The 13,194-nt window shown below is 38.8% G+C and overlaps 1 protein-coding gene across 1 annotated transcript in view; it reads left to right on the forward strand.

The window, feature by feature from the left end:
* mtor (mechanistic target of rapamycin kinase) overlaps window positions 1-13,194 on the forward strand; it is a 110,723-nt gene that overhangs the window by 78,263 nt on the left and 19,266 nt on the right. The window contains exons 35-38 of the mRNA XM_033630095.2: window positions 1,317-1,442; window positions 2,199-2,330; window positions 6,874-6,989; window positions 12,967-13,084. Coding sequence (XP_033485986.2) covers window positions 1,317-1,442; window positions 2,199-2,330; window positions 6,874-6,989; window positions 12,967-13,084 — 492 coding nt within the window. The remainder of the gene's footprint in view (window positions 1-1,316; window positions 1,443-2,198; window positions 2,331-6,873; window positions 6,990-12,966; window positions 13,085-13,194) is intronic.

The following is a 13,194-nucleotide window of genomic DNA, read 5'->3' on the forward strand; positions in this document are numbered from 1 at the left end:
TTAAGTGAATTAGCATACTAAATTTGAGGTAGCACTACCGGTACTGGTATCAATTAAAATGTAAATGGTACCCAACCCTACTAATGTTCCCTGTGCTCCTCTACACACACGTTAAAACAATTTACCTTGCACTTTTATTGGGCCTATTCCAAAGGTTATCCCATTCTCCAGCCCCTTTGACAATGACATAGGACGGTGGGTTTGATATTAGACTCACCAATGATATACAGTACAGTGTTTTTTGTTTGTTTTTTTTGCTTGTTTTTATTTTTGCCCTTATTCAATAGTATACATTTAAAAGGCAGATGGCAAATGTGGGGAGAGGGAGGGATTACATGCAGCAGTGGTTCATGGCCAGTTCAAACCGGGGATGTTGTGGCTACATGGTACACGTCCTAGATCACCTGTCCACCATGACGGCCCCAATGATAAACAGCTTTTCTTTTCAATCAAGTTGCTTGAACTGGAGAATTTGGCACTTCCTTACAGCTTCAGCAGAATGATGTCAGTAATCTCTTGCCGTTAAGCCCAGACTAAACTGTTTTAGTATTAAAAAAGCTTGTCCCGACATACTTTTGCCATCTAAGGAATACAACAAAAAAAGTTTCAGATAAGGTTAGCACTTAATGAAAAGAACCTAAACTATGAAGTAAGTAAATGACCACGTTAGACACAAAGACGGGTTGTATTATCTTTGAAACTATTCAAAGGAAAAAAATCATCAAAGCACTCATTTCAAGACCTCATTTGTTGTTGCTTGTAGCCATGCAGCTGACAGTAATATGACCCTTCCTTGTGGCAGGGTTTGTAATTATAATCAAGTTACATCAGAGTCCTTTTGCATGAAATGTTTATATTATTCTGTCTACTCTCTGTAGATTTGTCTTAAATTCAAATCATACCAAGAGGATTATACAGCACAAGCTTTTTGTTCATCACAGCTGGATTACTCCACTGTTGTGTCTGTGTTGCCTGCCCCCGCAGCAATTGTGTTATATCCCAATGATGAGGTCGAGGTTGGGGTTGAGAAAATATTTAATACAGAAAGTCAGCTTATGGTACTTAAAAATATATGAATACAGACCTGTGTTTGTGGGGGTTTTCTGGCACGTGAACCCAAACTCACGTGTGGACATGTTTAAGACAGAGACCTCTGGTAATAATTGTAGCCCCCCTGGGCTTCAACTGTGCCCCTTTCTCACGTGTGTTCATTCTTTTGAGTTTAACAAGTACGCTCCTATCTTTGAAGAGAGTAACAAAAGGGTAATGCATTTAACCCATCTGTCCCTTGTGGTTTTTGTGTGTTTTGCTTTTAGGGTTGTCAACGTATCGTAGAGGACTGGCAAAGGATCCTGATGGTCAGATCACTTGTCATCAGCCCCCATGAAGACATGAGGACTTGGTTGAAGTACGCCAGCCTCTGTGGCAAGAGTGGACGCCTGGTCAGTACATTGAGATATTCTTACAAAGCTCCTCAGTATTCTGTGATCTGCCCCCTGATCATGCATAATTAATTATAATCTCATAACATCCAGGAGGAATAAATCAGAGTTGATTAAATCGGTCTTGTCAAATGGAAAAAGGAAGTCGAGCTCTAAGTGCAACCATGAACTTCAGCCATGAAATTCAACTTCATTTCAACCTGTTTAAAGTTGGCGCTGATGAAAGTAACACAGTACCCTCAATCACACTGTTTAGAAACCTGAGCCTGCATATATGCACAATTAAAGTGGTGCAATTTTCCATCCTTTACCTCACTGTTGTTCCAATTGATTGCAAGGCATGGCAGACAATGGGCCAGTTTTTCTTTCTACACAGTCTTGTTGCATTTAAGCACACACACACACACGGAACGCCAGAATCCCCAACTATGATGTAAGTTAAAAAAACGAGATGTGATTGGCCAACGTCAAACATGGCAGGAAATGTGATTACAAGAGGCTGGAAAAAATGACCCCACTAAGACTTTCTGTCTCTCTTTGTCTTAAAAATTGTCTTTGTTCACACAATCCTAAGTACTTATGCACTGTACTATGTGGGATTTTTTACTCTCTATAAAAGAACAAATTTTAATCAAACCTTATTAAGATAAAAGTTGAAGTTGTATTGTCTTGGGGTCCCTAAAAACCTTATGGGTTTTGTAAAACCTGGCGATTCAACTGCTCCTTTTTCCTCTCTTGCTACCTTCACCCCTCCAGGCACTGGCTCATAAGACCCTGGTGCTCCTTTTGGGTGTCGACCCCTCAAAGCAACTTGATCACCCGCTGCCCACAGCCCACCCGCATGTCACCTACGCTTATATGAAATACATGTGGAAGAGCGCCCGCAAGGTATGAACAAACAAACATGTTGTGTTGAGTGAATGGTTTGTAAATAATATATTGTGCATTTTTGTCTGATGCTTTTCTGTAAGTCATATAGTATGTACGTGTTCATACATCAACATGTGTCATCATATGATGTCATCATATGTGTCAAAAGTACATGAAGTACTTTCCCAGGATAAATAGCAAACAGCAACATCTCAGCTTTTAAAGAGTTCTGATAGTTGTTAGTTTAATATACGCAACATGAGGCAACCATCAGAGTTTCAGATATGCCATATAGGGAGGGTTTAAATTACCGGAACATTAGTGACATAAACAGTTAATTAATTTAACATTGTGAGGGGAAACAGCCTGAGAAACATTAACACTGACAAACTACATCTGTAAAAGGAACATTGAAATTGCAAACAGCTTAGCGACAGTATAGTCAAGTTTAATTAATCAGTCCCACCAGAATCTTTAAGAGGGTTCTTGTTAATATTAAAAATGACTGAGGCTGGAAAAAATGTGACTGTCAAAGAATTCACGGGTAATTATAATATATATTTAAATATTCAAATATTCCCCCAATGTGTTGATAAAAAATGTAAATGATTTAAAAAAACAAAACGATATACTACGATAGGCAATTCTGCATAGCTGTCAGAAATAATTATTAGCAAATGTCATCATAAACATAAGTAAACTTCTAGTTCTAGTGTTACTGTGTACTGTTGCCGTACCCCAGCAGACTTCTATGGGTAGTTTATTTTATAACTTTAAAATGTTATATAAAGTTGAAAACTAGAATGTAATAAGAGCGTTGCATAGAAATATCACTATCAACTGTAAAATTAGAATGAAAATGTTATTAATAGTTATGACCTTGCAATGTTAGGCTCAATTCCTGTCAGAATGTTAGCTACCTAGCGTACATTCTGTGCATTTGCGAACAGCCCTTAATTACAAGCGTATTCCACTTGCTAGCTTTAAGTAAAGTTGGGATCTGTTAATGTTTCCATCAGTTGTTCATGGGAAACTTATTAGCATAACTAGCTATCAGTTATTTAATAAAGTACACCTTTGCTGTTCAAATATGAACAAATATGAGCAGCATGCAATAGTTAACCAAATAATCTCGTATCGTCTGTTGTGGACTCAGTGGAAGACAGAAAAAGTGAGGCAAGCTGGAGAAAGGGCAGGCACAAGTGACTTGAAGGAGGTGAGTGAGAATAGTGTGATTTTAGTGTGATAGAATTCAATGGAGTAAACGTCTATCATTGCTCTTTTGGCCTCCTTGTATAGATCACTAGACACACAGTCACCGACAATCTCATATTTGCTCCAGATGATTCAGGGAAGGATGGAAGTTGAAGACAGTGCAGGCACAGTTGACATTAAGGAGGCGAGTGAGAAAAGACACCTTTGTTTACTTGGCAATATATTGTCTACATCTATGTTAAAAAGACCAAATGGTTTGGGGATCTGTATGGGTCTCAGTTTCCTGATCTCAAGGTGGACAAGGCCCGGACCCTTCTCAGTGGTGGGAAATGCAATGGTCATCACATTCCATTGGTCAATGTGTAAATGCAAGTTAAAACGAAAGCTTAGGAGCACTTTAAATCTGGAATATAGGGATTCTCCTTATCTTTTAAGTAGTATTGTGCTTTGACTAAGGTATGTTTTCATAGATAAAATTTTAAAAATGAAAATTGAAACACATACACAAACCTTAATTGTTTTTTGTTTTACCTTGATCTAGAAGCATGTGAGTAAGCCTTAAAATGCTGAACATTTGAAATACTGACTGCAACTTTTGAACATCCAAACAGCATGTGAATGTAGGGGCAGTCAGGCAGAAATCAGTCACTTTCTGACCTCGCCCCTTTCGATTTGAACGCATTTTTTCCTATATGTTGACCTTTATGTGAGAGTGTTTGAACATGGTTTGATTAACCACAATGACCAACCATTCAGGAGACAGGGGCCTCAAGAGTTGACCCATATTGGACAATCACCCCGTCCTAAAGACACATCTGTGTTCTTCAAAAATAAACATTAACGGTCTGGCTTTTCACCACAATTTCAAGACTTTTCGTGCAAAATAAATATGCAAATTAGGTTAATATAACAAGAATGCACAAGCTCCAATTTTTTCATTGTTTAATTTGCTATTGGGTAGACACTTGTTCATATAACCTGAGGTTTTTGCATTGTGCCCATTGTTAGTTGAGCAACAGCAGACTTCTTAGTATATGGTTGGAATGTCAGTCTCACCTATGAATCCGTAATGTTGCCTATGATTTTCTGTTTCACATCAGATACTCCTTTTTCCATCTATGATCAGAACAGTTTTACCTTTCATGTATCGTTACTTCAAATTTAGTCATCTGGGATTCAGAATTCTTTGAAATGGTCAGTTTGACTGTTAAGTTTCTGAAAATTTCCACCCCCATGTTAATGGATAATTACAGCTCTTCAGGTAACCATACAATAGCCATAATAGTTCCGGGAAGAAAAATAAAACAGTGCTGTAGGCTCTTTTGTGATGACTGTAACCATAAATAACAGCATATGTTTATTTAAAAAAATATTGTGACAAAAATGAAACCTATTTTAAAATAATCAGTTTTTTATTTGTATAGCTATGAAAGTATTTGTATGTAAAGCATGTTCACAAATATTGCAGTATGGTTGATTTGCATTCATTATTTTGAATTCTGTAGGGACTTATGAATAAAGCTCAGTCTTCAGTAATGTCTTAGAGGTTTGATTCTCCTCTTATATAAGCCTGAGCTGATCAGTTAAACCAGTTCAACTGTAACATTTAGATTAATGTTTTTATTAATCTTTCATATCCATGGCAACAGTGGATGAGTAAGCTGCACTGTGGCTGAGCATCCAGCACAAGAACACCCGCCAGACTTCCACCTACCAGCAGTGGTGGCCTGATGTTGCACTTTAGGTTTTAAAGAACATTTCACCAGAGCAGCCTGGGATTGAACTTCTCTGCCTTGTCTACCATGTCTACACACACACACACACACACACACACACACACACACACTATATACACCCCCAAACACACATAAACACACCCACATTTATTGCCAGGTGTTGAATAGTGTTTGTGGCTCTAGAGCGCAGGTCTCATTAAGGGACTTAGGTAAGTGTGAGTGTAAGCATTGCTGTTGCTATGGCCAGCTGCACTGCTCGCCAGACAAATCAATAAAAACACACACAGCTGCAAAGGCCGCAACCACTGTTCACTCAGCACACTTGCCATGAGTTAGGTGCTACTGAGTGCATAAGTGGGTCATCTATCAGGGATAATGGATTAGAAGTAAAGACAAGACTTGAAATTTAGAGCCTGAACAGGTACTGAACACATATATAATTTTAAGGTTTATCATATATTTGAATATTACATGAAAAAGATACAAAATGCCAGCCATAGCAAGTATGCCATCTGGATTTCTTCTCAAGCTGACAGTATATTTGTCCCCATTTTCTTAAATGTGGATGATGTGCATGATTAGGCAAGTAGTCAGTTAAATATTTGTACTTGCTAGTCAACACAAGAAATAGTAGTTGGTTAAACTTTGTATCAAGGTACCCAGAGGAAGATGAGAAAAGTTTGGAACAGCATGCAGGAAACCAGGTTCTGATTATCAACGCCTCTCCCCCTTCCTCTGTCTCTCTGTTTTTCTTTTACACACATTCATGCACACATGTGCGCTCTCAGGCTCACACACACTCGCACTGGCTTGTTGGGTGCACAGAAGCTCCTCAGAAGCTTGTTTCACATGCATGCACAGTTATGCATGAGAGTTACCGTGTAAGAGTGGGTGTGTGTGACAGTGTGTGCTTGAATGGAGATGAGTTGGGACGTTAGATGCATGGTAAATTAACGCTGCTTGTTAGGATAATTTGCAAAGTGACAGATGTTTCTTCGGCTTTTAAAATGGGATTTGGTCAATGAAAAATGTATGAACAATCTCAGATGCTTCTTGTAATATGCATAATATTTTTCGGACAATGTTTAACCACATAGATTGAATTGTGCTCAATTTTGACTGTGTTCTGAATGTTTTCTTACTTTTAGACGCTTCAACTAGTCTAAGTTTAAACTTTGGTTTGAACATCAGGGAAGTTAGTTGTTAGAAACATCACTATTGTGGACACCATCCCAAATCTGTGCAAGCTGCATGGCTTGTCATACAGGCTGCTTCTACAGTGTTAAGTTAAGACAACACCATGTAACAGTTGTCCTAAATGTAATGTATGTTCATGTAAAAAAAAAACATGACAACAGAGTATTTTCCCTGGTGAGCCAATGGTGAGTCCAGCAACATTGATATGAACAGAAGCGAATGTCCATTGTTCTAAGTAAGTAAGTAAGATAATAAAAGTAAATAACATGTAGTTGTGCCACTTCTTATCAGGCAGATATTGTACTTATGTGTAGTAACTGTGCTAGTCAAATCAGTGCTTGTATTCAATTCAAACTGATTCAATGACACATAGTCTTTACTTGCCACTGGTATTTGCTTTCTTATCTCTCCAGATTGATGCCTTCCAGCACATGCAGCATTTTGTGCAGGGGATGCAGCAGCAAGCCCAGCACGCCATCGCAGCTGAAGACCAACAGCATAAGCAGGAGCTCCACAAACTGATGGCCAGGTCTGCCCTTTTCCAAAAGCACAGTAGCAGCAGCTCACCATCTAATGAGCCTTTTTCACAGAAAACCTTTTCACATGTCACAGAAGAAAATGCACAAGTGTAAATGATAAAATGAACGATTGCTGAACTCCATTTTGTTGCATTGGTTTCAAGGTCCTGGTATTGTGCATGCTGGCTCACTGTCACAGCATACTGGGACACATGAATAGAACACAGCCGTTAAAGTTATTAGGAGCACCTGTGCTTTTCTTTCTCTGACAAGTCAAACTGTCTGCTATGAAAAAGACCTGTGGTGGATATCAAATGTCTACATACCCAGACATTTTCAGTTTTAATACAGAAATTCAGATTTAAGTCCAGACATTTTTTACTGTCATGAGATTAAAATAACTTGCAAAACAAGAGTAAACATAAAATTGAAGAACAAATGATATTCTAGTATAATCAGCTGTCATCTCATGCCTTTATTTCTGATCTCCATCAAAGATTCACTCCAAAATTGATAAACACTATATTCAGTAGACTGGTAGGGAGAGAGATGATTTACCCAATCTGAAATCTTAATGCTTTAAGTTTTACATTACTTCAAAGTAATTTGGACATAACAGTGTAGTGTATATATATATATATATATATATATATATATATAGTCAAATATAATCTTTACACTATAGCTATAAACTCTGTTGCCTTAAAGTAAAAATAAATTTGAGAACAGGAATAAAGTAAGTGTATGTAGACAAATTATGGAGAAACATCTCTTAGGAGTGTTGGTTTGTGAGAATTGAACAGTGCTCAGCAACTGCTGCTTTCAACTTCAAAGAGACTACGTTTACACTTGGTTTCAAAATGCATCTTAGGCAAATGGATCACAAGTGGACAGTGCTAACTTAACTTAAACTAGGTGTAAAAAAACATTTTAGTTAACTAAAATAAAAAACAGAAAACTAACTGAACTGATATTTAGGGATGCACCGAATATTCGGTAACCGAATATATTCGGCCAAGTATTGCAAAAAAACACACATTCGGTATTCGGTGGAATAAGTGAAAAGCAAAGCCGAATAATAGCGGCGTGTTTTGATAACGCAATCAAACAGCGCGTGGTGACGGACGGAGTAAAATGTCGGCAGTGTGGTGATATTTTACTCCATCCGTCACTGCACTCGCATTTGCGGCTAAAAATAGTTTTGTGCGAGCAAAATAAATCATTCAGCACGCTGTGCAAGTACAGATGCCAACCAGCAGCAGCAATACGGCAGCCATAGTGCTCCGTGGCTTACCGGCGACGGAGAATTCCGGCTCCAATAATGTCCTCTTCTTGGCGTCATGACTGCCCAAAAGTACCTGAACAGCCGAGCCGTGGCGGCACACAGGTATGTGGCGTGTCAGAGAAGAAACGAGCCGTTCACATTACTCTTTGTGGGAGGTAACGGCCCACAAACCTCACCGCACTTTAGGGACTGTTCTTTACTTATGAAGGGACTGTTCTTTACTTGTCAGGGGAGGAGGGTGGCTGGTTGATTTTTATTTTATTTATTTCTTTTATTTTGATCCCCCCTATGTTAATCACTTATAGATGCTGTTTTTGAAGTATGAATAAGTCAATAAGTAATTTATTCCATTGAAATATCATTGATGTATTATAGAAAAGTGATTTATCTTTTTATAAATGACAAAAGGCACATCTTCCTCATTTTTGCTGTGGTATCGTGATACTACTCAGAACCGTGATACTTTCACTGATATCGTGCCTTGGGTCCCAATTTTGGTACCATGACAACACTAATCTGGGGGGGGTTCATCTGCAAAAACTAATGAAAAACTAAATGGTATTCGGTATTCAGCCAAGCGTTTAATTTTATTCAGCTTTGGCCACAAATTTTCATTTCGGTGCATCCCTACTGATATTGTGTACTTACAACATAAAACATAAAATATAAATATGCAGGAAATGTCTTTAGTTTTAGGTTTTGGTCAAATTTGTCAACACAACAAGCATGAGGAGGCATTGGTGTGTATGTTTATTGAGACTGAGATGTCTACATGACTATAAGTTAATTGCCTTTACAAAGTGTTGTGTTTGTTTGTTTATAATACCTGTATGATTCTGAAATCTTGACCCTTACAAATATGCCCCATATTACTAATATTGAAACAAATAAAAACTAAACACTTAAAAAAGAATAAAAACAAAGCTGAAACAAGCAAGCCCTCTCCATGAACTGACTGAAACTAAACTGAATTGATAACAAAAATTAAAATTGAAATAGAAATTAAAACTAATGAAAAATCAAAACTGTAATAACTCCAGTGTGAACAGGTATACGTCTCAGCTGTCCACTTGTGTTTGGTGCTCAGAAAAGCATTTTACAACAATGTGTAAACAGGGTCTTAGAAATGTGACCAGTGACAGGAAGGTGTTAATAGTTACATGACAATACAGAAAGCAGTTTGAGTTCCCATTACAGAAGGGCATGGGGAGGGGAGCAGAATTTAATGTTGTAACTTAAATGTTGATGCTTTAAATGTAAAGCCTTTTTATTACTTGTAACCATTAATCAAGCTAAGAAGTTGTTAGGCCTTACCATTATAGATTAAAAACTGTGAGTGTTTTAAAAGGAACTGCCATATATATATCACTAGTGAAGTTCCTGAGGGAAAGTCAATTTCACACAAAGTGATGCCAATGTGTTATTATGCACTTAGTCGTGGTTCACTCATATTAAATCTCAGAAGTACCTCTGTGCCAGCCTCTGTACACTCACTGCAGCACAATGGAGAAAACACAAGGCAACATGTTAAAGCAAGGAAAAAGTAACCTCATGTATTCCCTCGTGTTGTAAACACACACAGGGTCGCGTACAGTGCGTTCTGCCTCTTTTCCATGAGCATGACCCAATCTGGCATAGCACCTTTTTATTAGTCTGTTGGCGTCCTATGGTCTTTTTCAAAGCTGGCCAGATTCTCTCAATGTCACACCTCAAACTTCTCAATAAAATGATTCCTTTTGGCACTTTGTCCCACACAGCTACTTATCACAAACCAAACAAGGCGCAGTGCCTACAGGTATTACAGACCAGGTGTGTCTCCTCCGCAGAGCTGCTGGTTTGCGCCTACACCTCTCCTACCAAGTGTTGTGTCTTCAGAAGCCTGGCACAGCCTTGGCACCTTTCCACTGTCATCACCTCACCTCACTGTGGAATGAGATGCAGTTTTCAATCTGTTTCAAGCAGTTGTCAGCACAACACCATTTTTTTTTCTTCAAAACTTGACATTCAAATAACTATCATGTGTTTTCAGACGCGAACTTAGGGAATTAGATAATGGAAACTTTAGTATTCCCAAAAATAGCTGGGAATGACTTCAAAGTCTTAAAGAAGTTGTTTGCATGCTCTTGTGGCCTCATGAAAATATTTGAGGATATCTAAAGCTGTCCCATTTAGGTTTGAATGTTAGCTGCTTGCCCGTGCAGGAGACAGAATGATTACTTTTTCAGTTTGACTGCACACATTGTGTGTCCTGTTGGTCAGACAACTCAAAACAAGCAAGAGGTGCGACCTGGAACCAGATGGGTCTTCTCCTATGTACAGTAAATCATACAGTAGTATCATCTGGCCTTGTGCACAAACACACACTAATCATGTGCCCCCTCCCATCTCATAAATCATTCATGACAACACACAAGTGTGACAACAGGCAGAAGGGGCTTTTTTACACTTTTGTATCTTCCAGACAGCGATTCTGTCTGTTGGAGGAATGCATGTTGGGGAAAACACCTGTATAATGTCAGTCAGGACGGGTCTTCTCCAGACGTGCTGACACACTTTCATGAATACAGGTCGACTGCATGGTATGGAGCACACCTGGACTGCTCTGTCAGACACTCACATCCACACAGTCACATGGATACCTCCACTCTCTCCCCAAAGAACTCAGTGTAATTTCACTGCTTTAAATCGTTAACCTTGGTGTCTCCTTTTTAGATCAACATGTTGTTCCAATGTCCCCAAACATCCCATCTTCCCCCTGCTTTTTTCCCAAAAGTTGAACCTGTTAACAGTTTACAGAAACTGTTTGGCATAGATGTGCTGAACCCTAACTGTACGCTCACATGGAAAAGCACTCAGAAGAAATTGCGTAATCCCAAAAGACAATTTACTGGAGGTGCTCTGCAAACAGTATTCAAGCTGTTTTGGTGGATGGGTTGATAAAACAGAGCTTGCCAGTTGCTCAGTTTAGTGTAGTTGTATGTGAATTATATGTCTTGGCCCCACCAAACACAACTAGTTTGACTATTTGCCTGCAAGCATGTGTTTTTGTGAGGGTGATGGACAGAGTTAAGTCCTCCTTAGGGATGCCATAGAGTTCACGTCGGCTTAAATTAAAAGAAAAATGGTTCGGATAATTGAAAATCTCCGGATGTGATCCCAGAACCTTTCAGCGGATAAATGCACTGCTGCTTTCAGTAGTGATACTTTGATAAGTGCCTACATGATATCCAAGTCATGTATCATTATCTCACTGCTTTTTTAATTGACTGCCCTTGGAATGTACTGAATGTCACTGCCAACTCTCTATAAGCAATGACAACATAAGCGTGGTTATAAATTCATGGTGATATTTCTGTGTCACTTTTGCTTTTACTTCCTTGTTGCTAATGCTGTCATGTAGTCACTGAATTAGTTGTTACTGCAGAGCTTTTGCAGTTTTCACAACAACTTCTGACCTTTGTAATGGACTCAAAAATAGTTGAGATGTTTATTGTGCCTCCACGCCGGGAACAGGCATGGCTGGCAGCATTACTTTTTCAGGTTGTCTGTTCGTCCCTCCCATTGTCTTGAATGTGATATCTCAAGAATGCCTCGAGACTTTCCTCAAATTTGGTACAAACAACCAATTGGTCTCAAGAAAGAACTGAGTCGATTTTGGTGGTCAAAGGTCAAGATCACTGTGACCTCGTCTGTCCCATTCTTGTGAAGGTCCATTCGTGGAAACGACCACTCGGACTCAACGATAAACTGATTAGATTTTGGTGGTCAAAGGTCAAGTTCACTGTGACCTCGCTTCCATCTCATTCTCATGACACAATCTCTCAAGAAGTCCTTCAGGGAGTTCCATCAAATTTGGCATAAACATCCACTTCAACTCAACAATGAACTGATTAGAATTTGCCGGTCAAAGGTCAAAGTCACTATGATCACAAAACAAGTTTTTGGCCATAACTCAAGAATTAATTCGCTAACTATGACAAAATTTCACACAAATATCTAATAGTTTAAAATGTTTGTAAGGTCAGTGTTTTGTGGCCATTATCCAGTGCCATAACTCAGGAACAGAAGGGGGAACATTTGGTCAGATACTGGATTGGTGACACTAATCGTAGGTGTCCATCCTGAAACTGTTATTGTTATTGTATAGATTGTCATTGCTCCCAGGTGTATGAAGCCTGCATGCTCAAGAATTTGTAGCTTCTTTTAAGCAACATCAGTATTTGAAGCATTTTAAACTGTCATGGCTACATCTGAGTCTGGATAAATATGGATGTAAACTATAACTCGACTGGTTGATGGAGGCATTACACTGTGAGGTGGGAATTCTAGTTGCAATGACTTATTTGCCTCTGCAGTGTTAACAACATTGCCCTCTGACCTCAGTAACTATTATGGTCTCAAATTAGTTTTGGTGTTTTTTCTTTTGAATGCCAGAAAATGTCAGTAAGTGTGATTATTATTTATAAAGTTTTATTTATAAAACTTGTCCTAGGAGCTTCATTGTTATGATGCAGTTTTGTGAATGTTGGTGGAGACAACAGAATTAATCAAAGTCAAACAAGGCAAATAATTTAACTTACACCAGGTTGGGCATGTTTTCCTTAAATAAAAAATAAATGTAAAATAATATTTTGATGGGAAGAAAAGCTAACAAATAAAATGTCCCCCCTCTGACTTTCTGTCTGTCCCTTTTCTCTATGTAGATGTTTCTTGAAGCTTGGGGAGTGGCAGCTCAGTCTGCAGGGCATCAACGAGAGCACCATTCCCAAGGTTCTGCAGTATTACAGCCATTCCACTGAGCATGACCGCAACTGGTACAAGGTCAGTATTTGCCTTTTAACTCTAACCTTTCACTTTTGACTTTTCTCTGGCCGCAGTAAAATCCCAGCTGTGTCAGCAGGAGGTGGCTCTGACACTGATGTGTCACCAGG

The sequence above is a fragment of the Epinephelus lanceolatus genome, chromosome 8, assembly GCF_041903045.1.
Source record: "Epinephelus lanceolatus isolate andai-2023 chromosome 8, ASM4190304v1, whole genome shotgun sequence".
Classification (NCBI taxonomy): Eukaryota; Metazoa; Chordata; class Actinopteri; order Perciformes; family Serranidae; genus Epinephelus; species Epinephelus lanceolatus.